Raw genomic sequence first — 25,343 nt, 5'->3', positions numbered from 1 at the left:
CATGTCTCTCCCTCAGGGTGCCTTACTCCCTCATCTGGACCAGCATGCCCACCCTGTGTGAGGAAGTTGGTGGGGATTGCCCTTTCTCCACAGAATTTAATTCCTTGGATGGTGGCTATGAGGACTGGGCTAAAGTAGGTTCAGTGGTCTGGAAGGTGCTAGCATTCTCAGGGCTCTTATGCCATATCTGAGAGTATACCTGTGCAACTTACCTACTCTGAATATTGTGATCCAAATGTCCCTCTTCTGTTCTGAAATAAAATAGTAGTTGCCAATTAAATATCCAGTTGTTATGATTCCATTCCAAAAAGAACAGGAGCATCTGAAGCCATCGACACCAGCTAATGGATGGTACAGAATAAGAGTGGAGAAGAAAACATGTCACTCCTCATAAAATGATACTGTCTCAAGCTGTCCTTGAGTGAAGCAAATTATTATGGATGTTGGGCTACCTTCTAGGATGTTTTCTATTCCTGCTCATTTCAATTAAATCAGTTCTTGACCTTCAGCATGAGACTTCTGAAAATGAATCTCTCTCTGCTAAGCACCAGTACTTAGTTTATACTTGGTTGCACTTTGGCTCAACTTTTGCCTACTGGCTCCCTAGCTTTTTCTGGCTTTTAATATGGCTTTTTTATTCATTTAATGACATCACTAATAACACAGTGATTTGTTAATCTCCTGTTAACTTTGACATTTGTCTGTCCTGGGTGCCCTTCTCTTCTCCCTATTTCACTTGGTGATCTCAGCAGCAGCCATGGACTCAATTATCATCTCTATATTGATGTCTATTTATCCAGTTCTAATCTCTCCTCTAAACTCTAGACTCCAAATGACGTCCCCACAAAAGTCAAACTCAACATGTCCAAAATTCCAGTTCTCCTCATCTTACCTCAAAGAATTCTGCTCCCCTTGGCTCCCTACCCACCTTATTAGTGCTCTCTACCTCTTTAAATTGCTATATATTTAATTATCTATATATATATTGTAATCCCTCCTCAGAACTGTCCCCATAAATCCTCTCTGCCCATCAATTGGGGAATGGCTGGACAGGTTGTGGTATGTCATTGTGATGGAATACTATTGTGCTACAAGAAATGATAAGCAGATGCCCAAAGGGCTCTAAAAATGTGCATACTCTTTGACCCAGCAATATCACTTCTATGGCTGTATCCCAAAGACATCATTATACACAGTAAGAGCCACATTGTGCAATGACTAACTTTGATAGACTTAGCTCTTCTCAGCAATGCAATTATCTAAGACATCTCCAAAAGTCCCATGATGGAAAATGCTATCCACATCCAGAGAAAGAACTATGTAGTTTAAATGAAGATCAAAGCATACTATTTGCTCTTTTTTTTCCTTGTTTTGTTTTGTTTCTCCTTTCTAGTGGTTCCTCCTATTGGTTCTAATTCTTCTTTACAGTATAACTACTGTGAAAATATGTTTAAATAGGAATGCGTATATAGAGCCTATATCAGATTGCATGCCATCTTGGAAAGGGGGGAGGAAGGGAGGGAGAGAAAATTTAAAATTCAAAAGCTTATGGAAGTGAATGTTGAAAACTAAAAATAAATTAATATTAAAAAAAGAAAAAAAAGAAATGACAAGCAGGACATTTTCAGAAAAAAAAAACCTGAAAGACTTACATGAACTTATGCAAAATGAAGTGAGAAGAACCAAGAAAATGTTGTACATAATAACAACAATATTGCATGATGAAGAACTATGAATGACTTAAATGACTTAAAATAAACCCTCCACTCTTCCTAAGTTCTCTATTACTATGGAAGGTACCATTATTCTCCCAGTTACCCAGGTTTGAAACCTAGGTATCATCATTGACTCCTCTCTCTCTCTCACCCCCACATATCCAATCTGTCCCCAGGGCCTCTCTATTTCACCTTTGCAACATCACTCAAATATGTCCTCTTCTCTCCTTTGAAACTGTCACCATCCTGGTGCAGCCTGAATCACCTCACATCTGTACTACTGAAATGGCCTGCTAATTGGTCTGCCACGAGACTCTCTCCAGTCCAGTCCATCCTCCATTCAGCTGCTGAAGTGATCTTCCCAAAGTCTAGGTCTGAACATATCACTCAATAAACTCCAGTGGCTCCATATCTTCTCTAAAATCAAATAAAAAATTCTCTGGCATTCAAAGCTATAAATAACCAAGAAAGAGACAGAGAGACAGAGAGAATAGGGGAGAGAGAGGGGAAAGAGAGGGACAGAGTGAGAGAGAGAGAGAGTTTTCAACCTTCTTACATCTTACACCCCCCCCCCCCCCCGCTCCAAATACTCTGTGATCCAAAGACAATTACTTCTTTGCTATTCCTTGAACAAGACACTCTACCTCCTGACTCCAGGTATTTTTACGTCTCCTATGCCTAGAATGCTCTCCCTCCTCATCTCTACCTCCACAAAGCCTTTTCTGATCCCCCTTAATTCTAGTGCTTTCTCTCTGTTGATTATTTCCAATTTAATCTGTTCACGGTTTATTTGTACATAGTTGTTTTCATGTTGACTCTCCCATTAGACTGAGTTCCTTGAGAGCAGAGACTGTCTTTTGCCTTTCTTTGTATCCCTGGAGTTTATCACAGTACCTGGCATACAGGTTTAATAAATGGTAGCTGACTGACTCATCCACCTGTGTTACAACATAATACAGAGAAGAGCGAGGCTATCAAGACAAAGCCATGGGATTTAATTCAATAAACATTCATCAATAACAACTACTATGTATAAGGCATTATGTAAGATGATGATACAAAAACAAAGACTTCCTCAAGTTTATTACTCCCTGCTGGAGGAATATGATGCATATGCAGATAATTAAATACATGGCAATCTGAGGAGGTAAAGAGCACTTATAATAGGGGAACAAGAGGTGCAGAGAAAGGGAAACCAAAGCTAAGTCTTAAAAGAAGATAAAGATTATTAGAAGCAAGATGAGGAAGCACTACATTCCAGGCAGAATGGGGCAACCCTATGCAAGGACATGACAAGAAACGTAATAGCATGTTCAGGGAACAGTTAATAATTCAGTTAGGCTAGTATGAAGAGTGTAAGAAAAGGAGTAATATAAAATAAATCTGGAAAGATAGGCTACAGTCAGATTGTGATAGACTTTAAATGCTAGGCTGAGGAGTTTTCATTTTATTCTGGAAGCAATTGAGAATCACCGAAGTCTATTTTGTTTGTTTTGTTTTGTTTTAAATCAGGGAAGTGACATGATCAACCCCGTGTCTCAAGAATATAACTGGCAACTGTGTGGAGGATGGTTTGGAAGAAGAAGAGATCAGAAATGAGCAGGGAATCAGAGAAAAATCATTTCATTGAGAGCCAGTCCCCTGCATTGACCTCCTCCCATTTGCAAGAACCCTTTCTGTCTTCAGGTGACAAAGACATGCCATTGCTTCTTGCTCTTTCAAACTATCTCCTGGTCTGGCCTGCCTGCAGCAATAACAGAGAAATCCTATTAAATCAGCTCCTTTGCTGGTCCCCTCCTTGAATTACATAACACCCTGAGAGGACACCATCCAGAGGCTGAATGACTTCTAGTGATGTTAGTAACCTTCCTGAACTCATTCAGCAAAGATTAACAAACTCCCACACATTCTCTCCCCATCCCAGAGATCCTAACTTGAGGCTATGATTACCGAAACCTTGTTCTCTATCCCCCATTGTCCATTCCCTCATTCCCACCCTCCTCAACCCTACCTCCCCTCTTTCCCAGGGTCCTACTCTAAAGCTACCCGCCCATTCCACCTCTTCTTAATCTCTTCTGCTTTTGTTTAATCTCTACCATTTTTGTCTTTTATCATGCCTAGTCTTGCATGAAACATTCCCTTGATATCTCTAATTTTCTTGAAGAGATCTCCTCTTTTAGTATTATCTTTTGTTTTTTATATCACCTGCATTTTTCAATATGACCACTCCCTTCTGCTTCCCAGAGAATCATCCCTTGAAATGAAGAAAATGGGGGGGGGGGGGGGGGGGAGAATTAAGCAAAACTAATATGACAAAAAGTCAATATAACATGCAATATCCATACCCTTAATCTCTCTGCTTCTATAAATAAGGGAGTAGATGCCTTTCATATTTCCTTTGGTACCATGCTTGGTCATTATAATTTCACAGATCTTATGTTTTCATTGTTTTTTTGCTCTTTTCCTTTGCATTATTGTAATCACTGTGTATATTGTTTTCTTTGTTCTATTTACTCCATTTGGCATCAGTTTATTTAAGTCTTCCCATTTTATCTGTATTACTCATATTAATCATTTCTGGTTTTTAATTTATTTTTGTTACATTTTAAGTTCCAAACTGTCTCCCTTCCTCCTTTCTGTCTCTGTCTGTCTCTGTCTCTGTCTCTCTCTGTCTCTCTCTCTCTCTCTCACACACACACACACACACACACACACACACACACAACCATACTACGCATACTTCTATTTATCAGTTATTTCATTTCTTACCATACAGTAATATTATCATTCATGTACCATAACCTGTTTGGTCATTTCCTAGCCTACAGGCATCTATTTTATTATCAAGAACTAAATTATTTTTATATGTTATCATTTAGTGCTTATGTGTTAGATTTGGAGGCAGGAGAGACCTGAGTTCAAATCCCCCCCATTTTCACTTACTAGCTTGGTGACTATGAGCAAGTTACTTCATATAAGGCAATGTGGTACAGTAGCAACTTTGCTGGATTTGGAGCCAGATGACCTAGGTTCAAAACCTGACTCTGCCAGTCATATCTAGCTGACCCTGGACAAGTCATTAATCTCTCAAGGGCTCAATTTCCTCATTTGTAAAAATAGAAATGATATCTACAGTACATATTTCACAGGGTTGTTGAGAAAATCAAATGGAAATCTATCTAAAGCACTCAGTAAGCTTTAAAGTTTATGCCAGCTATCAGTATTGTTCCCTGTTCTTAATGATAAAGGCACATAAATGTAATCATTGATAGTCTTATCCTAAGTAAATAAATTAACTTGCTTTTATAGTTATTCAAGCCTTCATTTTTTTCAAGGGTCAGCAACCTCCCATTGAAAAAAGCCTTTGCAAGGGGCAGCTAGGTGGCACAGTGGATGGAGCACCAGCCCTGAAGTCAGGAGGACCTGAGTTCAAATCTGGCCTCCAACCAAACAGTAGACTCTTACTAGCTGTGTGACCCTGGGCAAGTCACTTAACCCCAACTGCCTAAAAAAAAAAAAAAGAAAAAAAAGAAAAAAGCCTTTGTAGCCAAAGGTGGAGAAGCTCTACATAGTCAGTTAAAATAAGACCTGGAGTCTGCTTCAACTCTTATTGCAAAAGTCAGATTTAAATTGAAGAAAATAGGCAAAACCATCGGGCCACACAGGCATGACCTAAATAACATCCTTTATAAATATGAAGTGGAGGTTATGAATAAATTTAAGGGATTCAGTCTGGTAGATAGAGTGCCTAAAGAACTATGGAAAGAGGTTGCCAATATTATACAAGAGGCAACAACAAAAAACATTCCAAAGAAAATGAAGAGCACAAAAAGCAAAATGGCTGTCTGATGAGGCTTTACAAATAGCTGGGAAAAGAAAGAAAGGGAAAATTAAAGGAGAAAGGGAAAGTTATTCCCAACTGTAAGCAGAACTCTACAGAATAACAAGGAAAGATAAGGTTTTCTTGAATAAAAAGAAACAGAAGAAAACAACAGAATGGGAAAGACGAGATCTCTTCAAGAAAATTAGAAATATCAAGGGAATGTTTCATGCAAAACTAGGCATGATAAAAGACAAAAAAGGTAGAGATTAAGCAAAAGCAGAAGAGATTAAGAAGAGGTGGAAAGAATACACAAAAGAACTGTACAGAAAAGAAAACTGATCTAGAGTCAGACATCCCAGAGAATGAAGTCAAGTGAGCACTAGAAAGCACTGCTAACAATAAAGCCAGAGGTGATAGAATTCTGGCTGAACTAAAAGATGATGCTGTTAAAGTGCTGTATTCAATATGCCAGCAGATTTGCAAAACACAACAGTGGCCACTGGATTGGAAAAGATCAATTTACATCCCAATCTTAAAGGACAATGCCAAAGAATGTTCAAATTACCAAATAAATGTACTCATTTCACATACCAGCAAGGTTAAGCTTAAGATTCTGTAAGCTAGGCTTCTGCAATATGTAAACCAAGAATTACCTGAAGAGTAGGCTGGTTTTCTAAGAGGCAGAGGAACTAGAGATCAAATTGCCAACATTCGTTGGATTAAGAAGAAAGCAAGAAAAAGTTGCAGGAAAAGTATCTATTTCTGTGTCATTGACTACACCAAAGCCTTCGACTGGGTAGATCACAACAAAATGTGGCAAGTCCTCAAAGAGATGGTAGTACCAGATCACCTAATTAGTCTCCTGAGGAACCTGTATGCAGGCCAAGAAGCAACAGTTAGAACTGAGCATAGAACAACTGATTGATTTAAGATTGGGAAAGGGGTATGACAAGGCTGTATATTGGTCACCTTGTTTACTTAACTTATATGCAGAGTACATCATGATGAAGGTGAAAGAGGAGAATGTTGTTAAAGCTGTACTGCACCTTCATATCAAAAAATTAAGATATTGGTAACTGGTCCCATCACTCCCTGGTGATTAGAGGGAGAAGAAATGGAAGCAGTATCAGATTTTTATATTCTTGGACTCAAAGATCACTGCAGATGGCAACTACAACCTTTAAATTCAAAGAAACCTCTTCCTTGGAAGAAGAGCTATGGCAAATCTGGACAGCCTATTTAAAAAACAGAGACATCACCCTGCTGACAAAGGTCTGTATACTCAAAGCTATGGTTTTTTCCCAGTTGCAATGTACGACTATGAGAGTTGAACTATAAGTTGAGCACCCCACAATTGACATCTTTGAAGTGTGATGCTGGAGAAGACTTTTGAGAGTCCCCTGGACAGCAAAGAGTTCAAATCAGTAAATATTTTAAGAAATAATTCAGACTATTCGTCAGAAGGTCAAATATTGAATCTGAAGTTTAAATGCTTTGGCAAAATGATGAGAAGACAGGACTCTTTGGAAAAGATCCTGATGTTGGGAAAGATTGAAGACAAAAGGAAAAGGGGATGGATAAGGAGGTCTGATGATTTTCCCTACTTTCTTCAATTTAAATCTGAATTTTGCAATAAAACGCTCATGGTTTGAGCAGAGGATGAGACAGATAGTGTCATGGAAACAACAAACATGAACTTGAGCAGACTTCAACTTAGGGAGAGGGACAGGAACTGAACCTGTTATTTCACTGATATAGAGAACTCCTGGGTAAGGAAATACCCTCTACCAATGCAGGTCAGGACCTTTTCAGATTATAGTCTTTGAGGGTTGCCTGGTGCCCAGCTGAGTAATTTGCCCTACATGCCACTGCTAGTATGTGTCAGAGAGAGAACTTGGGCCCAGAATTTCTGACTCTGAGACTCTCTCTCCACTGCAACATTCGGTTTCTCATGAGACGTGTTTACAGACACAACCAGGTCCAAATTTGAAGCCTCTCTAGCTTGGTAGTGTCTGCCAGGGCTTGCCCCCTGCCCTTAGACTTCAAAAACTCCTATTTCTTCACCCTGATTAGGCATTAAAACAGACTTGAACGCAAAATACATGCACGAACATAATATGAAATATAATATAATGAATAAATGCCAAAAGTTAAAGGGTTGGAATTAGTCTATCAAACTTATAACAGGAGACACTTTTAAAAAGGAATAAAAAGAGAAAACCAACAGGGTCAAACTCTAGAGTTCTTAAACTGGGGTTCACAGATACCCCAAAAGTCCACAAATACATTTCAGGGGATCTGTGAATCTGGATGGGGAAAAAATACAACTTTATTTTGTTTGAAAAAATTTTTACTTGAAAAAATACAACTAACCTCTAACTGAAATTTAGCACTTCCTTCAATTATGAATATAGGAAACAAAGATTCTGAAAAAGGGTCTATACCTTTCATGAGATTTCCAACATCTGTCCACCTAATCAATAAAGACTTAGCTGTGTAGGGAGGAAGACCTAGATTGAAGATGTGCCTTTTACACAATCTGCTGGGGTCAAATCAGTGTAAAATGGTACTAAAAGCATTGGCTTATGAGACAGAGGATCTGGATTAAAATTCTACCTGACACTTATTAGTTATGTGACTTTGAATAAGTAATTTAACTTCCTTAGGCCTCATTTATTTCATCTGAAAAACAAAGAGACTATATGGCCACTGAGATCCTTTACCATTCTGTTTCAATAGTATACTTTTATGCAGAAGAAGAGGAATGATAGAAAAACAGGTTGCTAGTGGGTAGAGATTCTTTGGGATGGATGAGTAACCTTGTTTTCTTAGGCATTTTACATGTGAGCATGCACTAATTTCTATGACTGGTAAACACACAATACTCTTCAAAGAAATGTCCTTTAGCTACATCTATTTTCTATATTGTAATTTATTCAACAAATCTCTAATACCTTGTAATTTTTTTTTTACTTTTTAAAAATCTTTTCTAAAGGTCATGAAAAATGGTTTGCAGTTTTTAGAAGTGCGGCGTTCCAGATATTCAGAACCCCAATAAAGTTATAATTTAGAAGAATCTAATTCTATACCAATTTTATGATTACAGCATAAAAAATACAGAGCTAGAGGCAGAAGGAAGAAATCTGCATTAAGTCTTAACTACCATGAATGTTAATGGAAAAGGAAGTAATGTAAAAAGCCATGGGGGGTTAGTTTATATCAAGGGAAACACAGTTGATATGTGTGACCCTATCAAGTAATGTACTGAAGTAACTTAAAATGTTCTACACTATTAGAGGAGAAGAATAGCATAGAAAACTTAAATCTACAATTCAAACAAAAACTTCATTTTAGCCAAGAGCTTGAACCTCTTGATGAAATCACCTTTTAACACCGATGAATAATTGACCTACTTTGGATCTTGGTTCTTTTTATTCTTCTTGTCTCTATTCTTTCCTGAAAATGGTGATAACATTACTAATATTTGCTGGGATATGTATGTACATGTCTGTATATATATATATATATATATATATATGTATATACACACACACACATATATGTCCCTTCATAGTTTACAAAGCACTTTACAAATCCTCACAACAGATGTGTGTGGTACCACAGTAAATTATTATCATCCCCACTGAGGGATGAGGAAAGAGCCTGAGCAGGGTTAAATGACTTGCTTGAGGTCACACTGCTAGTAAATAGTAGAGCCAGTACTCAAACCTAGATGAAGAGAGAGCAAAAAACAGAAAGTGAAGTTATAATTATACTCTTGATTAGATACAGATTATTAAATTATTAATATTTTATATACTTGTAAGGTTTTAAATAATTTCCTTCTAAAATTTCAAATAAACATCATTGAAATGACAAAAATATTACATAAGTTACTATTTATATAGTAAATTACTAAATTAGTTTAGTAGAACTGTTCCACATTTTGCTGGAAGAATCTTATAAAATTTGAAGGGTCCAAAGGATTTTTCCACAGCGAAACAATGTTCCTGAAATGCCTGACAGTAGCATCTGCTCCATGAACCAAGGACAAACTAGATTCAATGAGAAAAGCAGATTCAAAATCCTATGAAGAGCTAAACAGAAAATTTATTCCATACCTCAGAGGAATATCTTCAGGAATATAGCAAAAGGATTTCTAGGGGCTGCAAATTATCCTTTTGTCACATGTGCTCTCTCAACTTGAACATTCTTTTTCCATGTATTGGTGTGAGAGTGTTACAGACTTATTGGAGAGGATGAACCAACTATATACCAAGTTAGTAAATACCCCCTTTCTAAAAGCTAAGTATAGCTGATTAATTAATATCAACTGATAGTCACAACATGAAGTACATAGGCAGGGGCTCATGAACTGCACAATATTAGAAATGCAAATCCCAACCCTTTAGGGTTACCCCAAGAGCTTTGAGAGTACATGCTCTAGTGATCTGATCTGCCAATGTCATGGGAATTGGAATAAGGATTCCCAGAATTTATATATTCATTCTCTTTCTTTCCCTCTTTCTTTCTCTCTCTCTCTCTCTCTCTCTCTCACACACACACACACACACACACACACACACTCACACATATGTATGCAAACACACAAATGATCTCCGTCGTTTCTCAACACAACCTTCTGAGGTAAGTACCACAAAGAGTTGTGTTATCCCTACTTTACAGATAAGGAAATTACCACTTAGAAAGTTTCTGTGACTTGCCTATGATGTCACAGCTAATGTCAGAGGCAGGATTCAAATGTTTCTCCTGACTCCAACTTGTTGCAATATACCCCACAGCCTCTTATTTTACAAGTTGGAAATCTGAAAGAGGTACAATCTACACATGGTGGTCAGTCTCCACAGATGTAAGAAGGAAAGAAAAGGCAAAATGAAATAAGGGAATACTCTTTGACAAAAATAAATGACGAAAAGAAATAGTGTAAAATAAGACTAGATAGGTAGAGGACTAGTACTCAGTTCTAAAAATTATCGAAAAAAGAGAAGGGAAAAGATGGGTTATAAGTATACTCTTAATAACTAATTTGTTGAGAACTTGTATGCTTATAATACAATATTTTTTATTGAAGAAATTGTTTCAGATGAAAGAATGTTGAGTTGTGTTAGTTACCTTTCAGTTCTATCCTGACAATAACAGTAAACTAGGGAAGAACTAGAGTGTGTTATAAACCATAGGACAGATGGGAAGTAGTTCCTTTGGGAAGGGCAAAGAGAAGAGTGGATATTCTAAAGAACCATAAATGGCAGGCCAAAAAGTGTGTATTTCAACCTATAGGCAATGGATAAAAAAGGTTTTTTGGGCATAGTGCCATTGTCTAAAGTGAAGTTCTCTACCTAAGAACACTTCTCTCGCTCTAAATTTACAGCTTCACACATTCTCTGGGGCAAGGAAATAGCTGTTTTGACTTTAAGACTTCCTGTATTAAGTAAACAAAAATGTATGATTGAGCAACACACCAATCTCTCTAAGAACTTAAAATAATATCTACTAGTGTATATTTTTCCTTCAAAACCACACTTTCGTTGTATTCTTTACTTAACAAGCTTAGCTATCTAAACTCATATAATGGGTACGAGGGTCCTTCTTACTCTCTCCCCAAATTTACTGAAGAGTCTGATACTAGTCTAATGGCAAACATGCCCTAAAAGTAGCAGAAGACAGGGCTCTACCTGGAATAATTAGTCGATTGCTTCAGATGATTCAAATAATTCCACCGAAATACCTGGAGAGAATAAACTGGAGAGAGCAATGACATAACCTAGGTGTAGGGCTCTAGTCTCTGATGGTTGAAGAGGATTCAAAATATGAAAGTTCTCTACTAATACTGTATTTTACTCATTTTGTCCCCACCCAGATTTAAAGGTTCTAGGAAACTTACCTGGTTTCCAAACTTCTATAAATGTCAACTGACTTGTCTTTTAGCAAATCAAGGCTATAAATAACACTGAAACATAAAAATATTTTTTCATAACAACAATAAAGCAACCTATCTAATCACATCTCCAATGACTACAATCTCATTTGACCTCACGGTGTAATTTTGGTCTTGATTTCCTCACAACTCCAATAAGGAAAAGTCTGAGTAAATCTCTGTGTAGGGAAGAGGCAGTGAGATTGGAAACTTCAGCTAAGATAGAACTGGCATTTATGCTCAAATTTTCAGCCATTCACATTTAACAACGATTCTCAGCCTCTTACAGATGGGGAAGTTTCCTCATCACTTGGTCATATAAATTGACTAAAACATCTCCTAACTTGGCAAAAGGCTACCATCTTCCATTCTGCCTTCTTTATCTTTCCAGGTATCTTGTTATGTGTCTAGCTGCCATGTTCCTTCAGCCCACAACATTCTTGGAATTATAATCTTTGACCATTGCTATGTTCTGAAGCCAGTCCACCTTCAATCTCTTGGCCTACCCCTTACAAAGGGAAAGAAGAAAGTATAGAATTACACAGAAAAGTTTCCCATGGCTTTCTAACAATCAATCAATAAACATTTATTAAGCACTTACTATGTGTCAGGCATTGTGCTCTGGAGATACAAAAGGAGGCAAAAGACAGTCCTTGCCCCTAGAGAGCTATCTGCAGGGAACCACAGAGAGAACAATATGAAGCACCAGCAGAGAGTGGAAAAGAAAGACCACACCATGAAGGGTCTCAAGTAAGGAATCCTCATCTTACTTGGGACTATAATAAGTATTAGAGATTGTGATAAGGATCTCTAGAATCTATAATGACATACATATACACACACATATATATACACATACATACATACATAGATACACATACATAACAATACACATACATATGACTTTCTATTTTTTTCTTCAATAAAACCTTCTGTAATACTAAGAAATGTGCATTTGGGAGTGGGGATTTGGTATAATTAGGAGACTTTTCAAAAAGTTTGAAGTTAAGAAAACTTTGAGAACTCCAAAATTAACAGAGGACCTTTCTGTCACAGGCACCCTGGTACAAATCTGCTACTTCCAAAAGTTTATTTGGAGCATACTTTCAACCACCCTTTTATCCTGGATCTTCTCCTTTCTCTGTGTTTTCATGATATTACTATTTCCTGGTCCTTCTCCAAGCTGCATGACCACTCCTACATCCACATAATATCCCCTAAAAGTAGGTGTTCCCCAAGGTTCAATCCTAGGCCTTCTTCTCCCTCTATACTCTCTCTCCCTCTTCTCTCTCTCTCTCTCTCTCTCTCTCTCTCTCTCTCTCTCTCTCTCTCTCTCAGGAATCCCATCTACTCTCATGGGTTTAACTATCATCTCAATATAGATGAGAGAAAAAGAGAGATAGAGAGAGAGCTCCAATTTCTCTCCTGAGCTTTAGTCCTGAATCACCAATTGCCTTTTAAATATTTCAAATTGGATGTGTCAACTCATATTCAACATGTCCAAAACTAGAATTATTATCTTTTCCCCCCAAATCCTCCTCTCTTTCAAACTTCTCTATTTCTGCCAAAGGCAACACCATCCTTTCAATCTTCCAAATTCATAACCATGGCATCATCCTGGACTCCTTCATTCTGCCTCACCCTGCACATCCAAATCAGTTGTCAAACCTCACCATCTCTCCTTCCGCAGTATCTCTTTCATTCTACTCCTGTCAAATCGCTGAAGCACCACCTTAGTCCAGGTCTTCTCACCTAGATCATTATATCTCTACCTAACAGCTCTCACTGTTCTACTCTATCCTACACACAACTGCCAAAGTGATTTTTCTGAAGTGCAGATTTGACCATGTCACTCCAATATTCAATTAACTCCAGTGACTCTCTATTGCTTTTAGGATAAAATATAAAGTCTTCTGTTTAGCATTTTAAGCCCTACACACCTTGGCCCTAACCAACCTTTCTAGCCTCAGTGGACATTATTCCCCCTCTCACTCTACGATCTAGTCAACCTGGTTTTCCCTCTATTCTCACACACTACACTACATTTCCTGTCTCCTTTTCACTGGCTGTCCCTCATGCCTGTAACTCTTATGAATGGAACACACTCCCCCTACTGACCACTTTAGCTCTCAAGCTCTTTCAAGTGAGGCTTCATTTGTCTCCAACTCTAGGAAGCACTCCAAAAGCAATCAACTTCTTCATTCAATAACTCACCTTTCACTTATGAGGCAAAACCTCACCAAATCTATCCTATGACTTCCACAGTCCTCATTTAATCATCTCATAGTCTCTAAGCAGTTATACTTTTTCATTTTTATGAGTTTTACACTCTTAGATTTAAAACTATTGCATGCAAATAAAGACCACAATAGCCTAACAGCTACTGTCATTTATCAGGTCTCAGAGGAACCTCTTCCACAATCTGTCTTTTAAAACTGTTTCTTCATACTTTATCAGTGTATAATAAATAAAATTTCTCTCCCTGCATCCTTTAAACCATTAAACTGTTCACATGCAAAAAAAAAAAAAAAAAAAAAGGCATCACCCTACATCCTTAAGAAGGTGATGTGAGGGTGCAGAGCCATGATGGTGGAATACAGGCAGGAACCCAGCTGAACTTCCCCAACATTACCCTCCAAACAACTTTAAATAACTTCTCAAATAAAATTTTGTACCAGCAGAGCCAACAAAAGGTCAGAGTGAGATATTATTCCTGACTAAAACAACTTAAGCAGTTGGCAGGAAAGATCTGTGACACTGGTATGAGAGCCAGCTCAGAGCATGGCAAGAGCACTAGCAGTGGCCACAACAGAAGCAGTAGTTTCAGAAACTCTCAGCCTAGAAACAGGAAGGGGGTTGAACAAGTAGTCAAGAAGATATTACAAGGTACCCTTTACCGGCACTGGGTTCAGCAGGTGCTGACTGGCAACTCTGTTACCCATATACAGTTCTTGGTCACAGTTCCAGGGCCAAGAGGAGCACTAGTGCTTATGGTTGCAGAGGACCAGGGGCCTTTGCTGAGTAAAGACCAGAGCGCAAACCAAAACAGCAGTGACTACAGCGTCTCACCAGATCACATTACCTTGGAAGCATCAAAAACTTGCAGACCTCCAGAACTAGCTCTGAAATAGGGCAAAAAAAAAAGCCTGAAGCTTGGTACAGTGCCTTCCCATCCCAAGTGAGCAGAACTCAACTTCAACATAAAGTTCAAAGCCAAGAAACAGACTAGAAAAATGAGCAAAACACACACACACACACACACACACACACACACACAGAGCTTGATCATAAAATGCTACTACATGGAAGACCAAGACATAAGCTCAGAAGACAACAATGTGGAAAAACAACTACAAGCAAAGCCTCAAAGAAAAATGCTAATTGGACCCAAGCCCAACAAGAATTCCTAGAAGAATTAAAGAAATATAAGAGTGGTAAATGAAAAAATTGGGAAAGAAGTGAGAGTTATGTGAGACAATTATGAAAAGAGAATTTATGGCTTAGTTAAAAAAAATACTGAAGAAAATAATATCTTAAAAAACAGAATTGGCCTAATGGTAAAAAGAGGTAAAAAAAAATCACTGAAGAAAAGAACTCCTTAAAAAGCAGAACTGGCCAAGTAGAAAAGATGTACAAAAGCTCACTGAAGAAAATAATTCCTTAAAAATTAGAAGTGGGTAAGTGGAAGCTAATGACTCCAAGAGACATCAAGAAACAATAAAACAAAGTCAAAAGAATGAAAAATAGAAGACAAATGTGAAATATATCACTGGAAAAACTACTGACCTGGAAAATGATCCAGAAAAAGATTATTTAAGAATTATTGGACAACATAAAAACCATGATCAAAAAAAGAGCCTAGACATCATATTTCAAGAAATTATCAGGAGAAATGCCCCAGTATTTTAGATCCAGAGGGTAAAATAGAAAATTGCTTTTCCTTTTTTTTTCCTTTTTTTAATTTTTTTAAGGCAATTGGGGTTAAGTGACTTGCCAAGGGTCACACAGCTAGTTAAATACCAACTGTTGGTCTGAGGTCAGATTTGAACTCAGGTTCTCCTGACTTCAGGGCGGGTGCTCTATCCACTGTGCCACCTAGCTGCCCCTGGTAAAAGAGAAAATTGAAATAATCTACCAATCACCTCCTAAAAGGGATCCCAAAATGAAAACTCCCAGGAATATTATAGCCAAATTACAGAGCTCCCATGTCAGAAAGAAAATACTACACGCAGCCAGAAAGAAACAATTCAAATATGACAGAGCCACAGTCAGGATCACACAAGATTTGTCAACTTCCACATTAAAGGAATGGAGATCTTGGAACATGGTATTCCAGAAGGCAAAAAAACTAAGATTACAACCAAGAATAACCTACCCAGCAAAATTGAGGGAAATATTTCAAGGGAAAAAATAGATATTTAATGAAATAGAGGGTTTTCAAGAATTCCTGACCAGAACTGAATAGAAAATTTGACATTTAAATCCAAGACTCAAGAGAAGTATAAAAAGATTAACATGAAAGAGTAATCATAAGAGACACAATAAAGTTAACTTATATTTCTATATGGGAAGATGATACATGTAACTCCTAAGAATTTCATCATTATTAGAGCAGTTAGAAGTCTACATAGAGAGAGGACATGAGTGAGAGTTGATTATGTTAGGATGATCTCAAAGAAAAAAAAACTGACAGGTATCACCCCTTCATTCATGCACTGCATAAAGGGGGAGAAGAACGGTGCAATGAGGAAATTTTTTTCCACATAAAAGAGGCTCGCAAGGAAGAGCTTTTATACTGGAGAGATAATGGGGGTGGGGGAAGTGTTGGCAATGCTTGAACCTCACTTTCATCAGAACTAGTTCAAAGAGGGAAGTATATATATGCAAACTCAACTGGATATAGAAATCTATCTAAGCCAACAGGGAAATAAGAGGGGAAAGGGGAAGAAGCATGGAGGGGAGAGGTTGATAAAAGGGAAGGAAGATTAGGGGAGACAGAGGTCAGAAACAAAACAGACTTTTGAGGAAAGACAGGATAAAAACAGAGACAAAGAAGGATAAATAGAAGAAAATAGAATTTAAGGAAATACACAGTTACTAATCATAACTGAATGTGAATGGAAGGGCTCACCTATAAAATGAAAGCAGACAGAAGAATGGATTAGAAACCAGAATATGTTGTTTACAAGAGACACATTTGAAAGAGAAAGACACATAGAGTTAAAGGGCTGGAGCACCATCTACTATGCTTCAGCTGAAGCAAAAAAGACAGGGGAAGCAATCATAATCTCAGACAAAAAAAGCAAAAATAGATCTAATTAAAAGAGATAATCATGGAAAATAACATTTTGCTAAAAAGGTACCATAGGCAATGGAGTAATATCCAAAAAAATATATATAACAAGTTTCTCTGATAAAGGCCTCATTTCTCAAATACATGGAGAACTGAGTCAAATTTATAAGAATACAAGCCATTCCCCAATTAATAAATAAGTAAAGGATATGAACAGTTTTCAGAAAAAGAAATCAAAGCTATTTATAGTCATGAAAAAAATGCTCTAAATCACTACTGATTAGAGAAATGCAAATTAAAACAACTCTGATATACCACCTCACACCTATCAGAAGTGACAAATGCTAGAGTATATTCAGAAAAATAGATACATTAAAAAACTGTTGGTGGAGTTGTAAACTGGTTCAATCATTCTGGAGAGCAATTTGGAACTATACCCAAATGGCTATAAAAGTGTGTATACCCTTTGACCCAGCAATACCACTACTAGATCTGTACCCCAAAAAGATCAAAGAATAAGGGAAAGGGCCTATATGTACAAAAATATTTATAGCATCTCTTTTTGTAGTGGCAAAGAAGTGGAAATTGAGGGGATGTTCATCAATTGGGGAATGGTTAAACAAGTTTTGGCATATAATTGTGATGGAGTATTACTGTGCTATAAGAAATTACAAGGGGGCTGATTTATTAAATCTACTTACTGGTATAAACAGTTCACCTATGAAAGAGGCAATACTTTATATAACTTATCAATTTCTTATTTATGCAAAAGTACATTTTCTGCACCTTTCAACACTAAATTGCTCCATATAAAAGGACATAGTAACTAAATTCCATAGTACCTTATACTTACATAGGTATTTGTCTTCCTCATTAAAGTGGAAGTGATATTGTCAGATGTGTACTTTTGGAAGATCACTTTGAAAAATGAATGGATAATGGATTGTAGTGGAAAAAGACAATGTAGGGAGACCAATCAGAAGGCTATGGCAATAGTTCAGGCATGAGATAATAAGAACTTATACTAACATGGTGGTTGTGAATGGAGAAATGAGATTACATACAAAAGAGTTTCTGAAGGTAGAAATGACAAGACTTAACAACAGATTGGCTATAGGGTTAATGCAAATAAGGAAGATCAAAGATGACACCAAGATTTCAAACTTGGATAACTGAGAGAATAATAGTCTCACTGACAGTAAAAGAGAAGGTTAGAAGGAAAGTTTGAGGGAAAAGATAGTGAGTCCTGTTTTGGACATGACCAGGTAGCAAATTTAGAGATCTAGCATTACTTTCTTGGCAAACCTGCATTCTCTATATATTCCCAAAGCCTCTGCTTTCTAGGAATATTAGAAGAAGCTGCCTGTATATGCAAGAGAAATTCTCCTTTTTAATAATCTCAAAACTTAATTCTATCTTGTCAGTAGGACATGGCAACCATTGGAAGAAACCAATTTTATCAGAAACTAGTCAGAAAATAGTCATTGGTATAGGTGTTCCCTCCATACAACCAATCCATATCTTCCCAATCCTTTATGATTCCTGTCCACATTCTCTGCAAACTAGTTTTTACTGTAATTAGTCATGAGTATATTGGTCACAAACTGACAGATTCTTAGAATGGATGCCCTGGAAGTGGCTTTAGCAAGATCTGATTCAAACAGCTCATTCTATAGTTGGGGAAATCTGCGCCCAGAAAGGCCAAGCAATTTGCGCAATACACAAAGCAAATTGATGAAAAACTAAGGATTAGATTTTAAATCTTCCAAGTCCCACCCCTGAACTCATGACTCTATATCAGGCTGTCAGTCACAAGCTACATTTAAAACCTGAGCCTAACATCCAGTATATACTTCTAAATCTGTTTTTGGAAAATAATAAAAATAATCACAGAAATCTCACAGCTAAATGGAGTGTTTTAATCTCCATTATAAAAGATTTAATCAAGTTCTAAGAGACTAATTTTAAAATGTTTTACACTATTAATTGCATTCAAGTCATATCACATGAAGAAAGCAGAAATATAATAGTTGTGACACAATAACTTTTCCATATGTAAAAATCTACAGTATATAAAATCTCCTAGAGAAAGGTAGATTACTTAAATAATATCACATGTTCATAAACTACACTAACACTTCGCTATAATAACAATACTCAATACTCTCCAGAGAATGAGCTTCAATGCAAAGTAGGTTCATCTTGGCTCCTGTGGAGGTATTCTAGTTATACAAAGAACTTCATTACAAGGTGGTCCCATGGAATGGGCCAGAGAGCATTTATAGAAAGATGTCACTATACATATTAACATAGAAATTTGTCCTTGATCTAGACTGTTTACCAGAGTGTGTGACAAAGACATTTATGGAGAAAAAGAGTATGTATCTATGAAAGGCTAAGTTTAAAGAGAAAAACAAAAACAAAAAGACACACATATAAAGAGATAAAAGTAGAAATAGGGGAAAACACTATATCCAAAACTACAGGAAATTAGTATACTATAATCATACATAGTAATATATTCTGAGAAATAATAAGCCTGGAAATGTAACCTAATTTTTAATTTTATTATATTTCAACTCATTCTTGGCATCACAGTAAGTCGAAGAGCTGGGATTTGAACTGAGGTCTTTTTACTCCAAATCCAGTGCTCTTTCCACTATACCAAGTAATGAACATGTCCAATGTGCTTTATCCAAATAAGTTTCTTTGTTATGTAAAATTTAAAAAGATTTTTTTTTCAATTTTAGGTAATTTGATACTAAAATTTAAATCTTTCTCATAATGCCCTGAGAAATCATCAGTATTCATAATCCAAAATTATATTTCTTTGGGGAAGGGGGTAAGAAGGGAGGAAATCAGTTAAGGTACAAGTCTACCACCCAAAAGACAATTTCTAATAGATTGACTAAAACTTCCAAATCAATATAATATATATATATCAAGTAGAGATAAAACTGAGCAACAGATGTGTGACTATGTATAGTAAAGGCTTTGAATCATAGCTCCAAAGTTTTAGTCTGAAAACCTCATTCTTTTCTTCACAAGCATACTGGGCTGAGAGTCTCCTACAATGGTTGTTACAGATCACCTCTACCAGATTCAGCTTTAGTCTGTAATAAGCTTTGAAATTAATACCCCAATTAAGATTAATGACCACACCTGTATCGATTATGGGGTTTCAAGAGTCAGTTTTGCTTTGATCTCATTAAAACAGCTATGTGCTGGATTTAAAGAACAAAAGCCATTACCAGAAAAGGCAAACCATAGGGTTTTTTGGGGGGGGGGCGGGGAGTAGGAGGGGAGATTTTTGTCTATACATTCAAGGGCAAATAGCAAATGTTAAAAGAACCTCAAACAAGTTTTTGTATGTGAAATTATTATGCCATTTTTACTCCAGATGCAGCAAAATAAAGTTCACAAGTCTGTTCAACTGAGTCATCTATGTCTTGTCTATAAATTTATCAATTCTAAATAGATTTTTCATTCTCTCTCTAATTTTTAAAAGCTACAGATGCATTATATTTTCCATTTTTAAAAAGACATTGTAGAAAATTCCAAAAATTAACTCAGCAACAATCTATTAAAGGAAGCAAGACCTCCTCACAGAACCCTCTGTGATATGTTACCCTGGAAACATCTCTGGTTTCACTCCATGGGAAAATACACACACAAACTTTAAAACCTGTCCACCCAATTCGAGAATTCAGGAAAAACATGCTACAAATATATTACATGTCCATATAATATTTTCCCCAAAATAAACATGGCATGATACCACCAGGTGTGGAAATGGAAATATATGTGTACATAATATGCAAAAGTGGAGTCAAATGAAGGCTGATTCCACATCATCCTGTGTAAAGAAAAAAAAAAGATTATTTGGAGGGAAAAAGGCTTAGATCAAGCCTACCTATTCACAGGCTTTTCAATTTTCACATTGAAAACTATGGCAGTTAACTGTCACAAATCTCCTCACTCAGCAAATGTGGTGGCAAGCTAAGAGCAAAGAAACATAGATCTCCCAATGGAGCAGTCCCATTTGTTGCTCTCTGCAATTGTGAGGATTTTTGTATTGCATGTGTGCATTGCAATCTGTGCCTACTGTTCTAATCTCATTTTATTACCTCCAACACAACCTGTCTGGTAATTAAATTTGTACCAAAATCCTAATCTCATCTAAAGGACCTATGAAGCATGTGAGTCTACTCGGTTTTGTAAGACAAAATTCCATGCATGAAAGCAAAGCATTTCGAAAAAGTCACATTAAAACTTAGCAATAAACACCCTTATGGGGAAGAGTTTAGTCAATTGACCAAGGAAAGCCTTCAGCTGAAAACCCAAGACAAACTGTTCTATTCATGGATATAATTAAACACCCATCTGTGGGATTTGGGACCCAACTTCTGAAAATTCTGCAGGGAGAAAGGCACAGAAAAATCACCAATTGCATAACTACAGCTTAATTTTTCAGGATCAATTTCTTACGAATAACCATCGTGCCATTACAATCTTCATCACATTGTGATTTCTACAAGTAACTGGCAAAAAGCCTGACTGTTTGGCTGACTGGCATCTGTAAGATAACTAACAAGGTTATGTTGTTCAATAGCTTTCCCAATCAATACAGATTAGGTGTTTGTTTTAGAAGTGTAATTATAACTGGTGTTGGAATATGAAAACGGCAATTCTTTTTAAAATTCCCAGTTTTGCAGTTTCGCAGCAATATCCCCCTAGGTCTTTCTAATGCACTAGCCTCCCCAAAAAAGCAGACATAGGTATCCTATCCACTGAACTTAGGACCTATGAAGTTCCTGGGGTTCTATAGTAATTGCCCCTTACTAAGAATGACCAAGAGTGGGTGCATCTTTCCCAAGTGCGTGCCGTGCTAAGCATGGCCCGATCACCTTGGGGGCCAGGCACTATTCGCAAGTCCTTCTCCTCCCATACTTTGAACTCCCATCCTCACTTGGTGTATGTCGCAAGTTTCTCTCAGTTGCCAACTTTCTGGGTGCTGAGTGTCCGAGGTGCCACCGGGGGAGAAGCGTGGACCAGGGATGAAAGGGCTAAAAGAAGGGAAAGGAGGAGATTGATAGCACTTACCGAGAAGCCAGCCCAGAAGGGGCAGGAGTGCCGGACCCTGGCTGAGGTGGTCAGGGCCAGCGCAGCGAAGCTGACTGCCACGATGAGGCATCCGAGCACCATCTGCGTGACCCCGAGAGCCAGCATGATCCGGGAGCGGGTCCGGTACTCGCGCAGGCGGGATAGGCTGCGGGACAGGGCGGCAGGGCTCAGCGAGCGGGGGCCCGCCACCGCCAAGCCCGAACCACCCCCGGCCACGGCCGGCGGCATCCCGGGCGCTCTGCGGGCTCCGGGCGGGGCCGCAGCTCCTCAGGCGCTGACACCACTTCGTCTTCGTCCTCCACAGATGCGCAGCTGGGACCTTCAGCCCAGGAGCCCCGTGCCGCTTCTGCCTGGGCGCAAGCAGTCCCTCTGCCCCCGCGTCCGCAGCGGCTGGAGCTCAGGCGGCGGCGGCGGTTGCCCTGGTGTCTCCGCGGCCGAGGAGGGGACTCCGGCCCCCCGGCACGCAGCTCAGGGTGCTTCGCTCCCTCGCTCTTCCAAGAGAGTCCGCAGCAAGTTGAGCTTCAGTCGGGGACGTCCTCTGGTGGGGGATGCTAGGGCAGGTGGGTCCGCACGCTGCCCGCGGGCAAGAAGGTGAAGAGGAGAAGCAAGCGTGGGCAACCCCATCCCGCAGGCAGGCGGGAGCAGCTGCGGCCGCTGCCGCGGCTCCAGCGGAGGGCGGGTTACGGAGCCTCGTGCATCACGGATGCGCTCTAGATCTCCCTCTTCCCCTCTCTCCTTCTCTCCTCTCCCTTTCCCTCACACTCACACACACGCACACACTCGCACACATGCACACACTCCACTCCACCGCTCCCCCCGCCCCCCGCCGGCGCGCAGCGCCTCCGGAGCCGGCTCCGCACACTCGGGCACGGGCGCGAGCAGCCCCGCGCCCCCCGCACCCGATCCAGCCAGCCAGCCAGACGCTCGCTTGCGCGAGCCACCGCCCGGATGTGCACTCGGCGGCCCCGGGCTCGAGGAGGGGCTGGGGGCGGAGGAGAGGAGAAAGGCAGCAGGCGCTGGCAGTGGCACAGGTGCTGCGGCCGGGTCAGTCCGGTGCTAGCTCGGCAGGAGAAGCTGCGGTACCGCGGGGGAGAAGAGAGGAGAGCGGAACCGGAGCCTCCTCCACGCTCCGTTGAAGCAGCTGAGGCGCCGGCCCCTCGGGAGCGAGAGTCTGGTTTGCGGAGTAGGGGGTGGACGAGGGTGTTTACAGGAGAAGGGGCGGGAGGCTGCAGGAAGAGCCACCGCCGCCTCCAGGGGGAGAACGAGCAGCTTCCACGAGCAAGAAAAATCAAGGGCAGCGGCTCCCGCTGAGAGACAGGGGCGAGATGGGAACTCTGGGGGGGCGAAAGGCGGCTGGGTCTCGGCAGTGACCTGGTTCCCTTCAGGCCTGGGTTGACTGACACTGGGCCGGGAATCCGTCTCCACAAGACAGGAGCGAGTACAGCGACCCAACAGGCCCCTAAAACTCCCTATTCCGGGCTGGGGGGTGGCTTTGGGGACTAGGGGTTAGGGGATGCAGCTGAGCTCTCGGGGCTGTCCGGAGCTCTTTAAAAGGGTGGCCGGCGGATTGGACTGGCTGCTCTCCGAGCTGGCCCCGAGGCCGAGGTAGGCGGTGCGCCCTGCGCTCTGGCTCCCGACCTCACAATGGATCCTCTTCTGGAAGGTGGACGAGGTGACTTCCAAGCTGGGCTTGCCTGGAGTCTCCTCTCCAAAAAGGCATTAGTTAACTCCTGTTTGAAGCTGTGAAAAGGGAAGAAGCTGCTTTGACTGGGGTGAAGCAAACATAGACCAAAAGGATGGGGGGAGGGGAGATCCCTCGGTGAAGGAGTAAGAAGAGAGCAAAGGATCGAGGAGAGAAGAGTTTTGGGTTTTTTTGTTTTGTTTTGTTTAAATAAATAAAGGGAATTACATTAGGAAGATAAGAGATACATTTCTTGTACCCTGACTCAGACCAGTGTTAAATGTCAGATCTTACGGTGGGCTATAATTAATGTAATATAGCAAATTTGAGGAAAACTCTGGTCGATGGAATAATTTTAATTAGCAATCTACACAAGCAGAGAACTATGTATTAAAGCTTCCTCCCCCAAATTATGCATTTCTAATATGGTAATCTTATAAAATGCAAGATATCCGGCTGGTTCAGAATTCCGCAGATAGCCTCCCCAGAACTCCTGTCTCACAGTATGTGTATTTAATTTTCTTTTTCAATATGCCCTTTGAGGTACAAGACATCTGCTTATATGACTTTCACAAGCAGGGCTTTTACTTGAAATAAAAAGTTTGCCTTCTAACAGTGTCAAGAGTATTAAAATCTTAAAGCTCTGATAAAAAAATCAAGTCATCTAGTCTATCTTCTGTCAGTATAGCTTTTTAAAAGAGATTATAGTTACCTTAGGTCAAGGTATATATTTTAGAATCTTCCTTCTTTTTGGTGGGATTTGGGAGGTATTTTGTGGGCTTCTGCATATAAAAATAATATTGAGATAACTTTAAAAAATACTGTATTGAAATCTCTGCTTCAAAACCTACTAGCAAGCTATGTTACTATGGGTAAGGCACTCCCAAAATTCGTTTTCCTCATCTATAAAGTAGGGATATCATTTGTTGTATTTACAAGTTTGTCAGGGAGGCACTTTGTAAAGTGTTATAGAAATGAATTATTGTACTTGCAAGACTACATTACTGATTTGACCTTACCTTTAAAATACAAAGGTCACTATGGGATAGTGGAAGGAAACAGAAACTACGGATAGTTCCTTCTACAAATCAATGTTCCATGGCTGTTATTAAGGACCACCTTAAAGTGTAAATGGAATGGGCAGCAACTGTAGAATTTGAGGAGCTCAGGCACAAGTAAGAAAGAAGAAAATTGTATCCAAACTCACTTTGTAAACCACAAAGCACTATCTAAATATAAGCTATCATTATCTATTGGCTTATCTTCATTGAGATCATAATAACAGGAAATTAGCTTGAACTAGCAGATATAAGTGTAAGGAAGAATTTCCAGATAGGGTTGATAAATCACTGTACTGGAGTTCCAAAGAAGGTTGTGGGCTTTCCTTCAGAAATCTCTAAATCTGAACTTCTTTTTGGACTTAGAGTCTGTATTTGTAGCCAAGTTTCCTCTCAATCACATGGCAGTTTTTCAGAGTCTGGATTTCTTCATCTGGAAAAATGGGTCTAATACTTGTACCAGTTCATAGGGATATTGTAAGTGAAGTGTTCTGAAAACCTTAAAATACCATATAGATGTATTGTTATTGTTAGTTATATTCTAAATAAATTTAAAACCTCACTGATTATTTCCAATAGGCAAGCAAAGGGACAACCTTCAACCTCATTATCCTATTCTTAGAAAGCTCTAAGACTTGGAAGTCAGCATAGTAAAGATCCTTTTTCAATGGAAATTACTTCATTAGTGGCACTTTTTTTTTCTGGCTTTCAACC

General features: G+C 39.1%; 1 protein-coding gene across 1 annotated transcript in view; it reads right to left on the bottom strand.

Annotated features, from left to right (window-relative positions):
- FAM189A1 (family with sequence similarity 189 member A1) overlaps positions 1-22,118 on the bottom strand; it is a 546,041-nt gene extending 523,923 nt beyond the window's left edge. Inside the window, exon 1 of the mRNA XM_027851443.1 lies at positions 21,870-22,118. Within this exon, the coding sequence (XP_027707244.1) occupies positions 21,870-22,118 (249 nt within the window). The remainder of the gene's footprint in view (positions 1-21,869) is intronic.
- Positions 22,119-25,343: the final 3,225 nt, after the last annotated feature.

Source organism: Vombatus ursinus, unplaced genomic scaffold (assembly GCF_900497805.2).
Source record: "Vombatus ursinus unplaced genomic scaffold, bare-nosed wombat genome assembly UNPS02009205.1, whole genome shotgun sequence".
Lineage (NCBI taxonomy): Eukaryota > Metazoa > Chordata > Mammalia > Diprotodontia > Vombatidae > Vombatus > Vombatus ursinus.
Note: the sequence above shows the minus strand (reverse complement) of the source record. Positions and strands in the feature narration are given on the sequence as shown.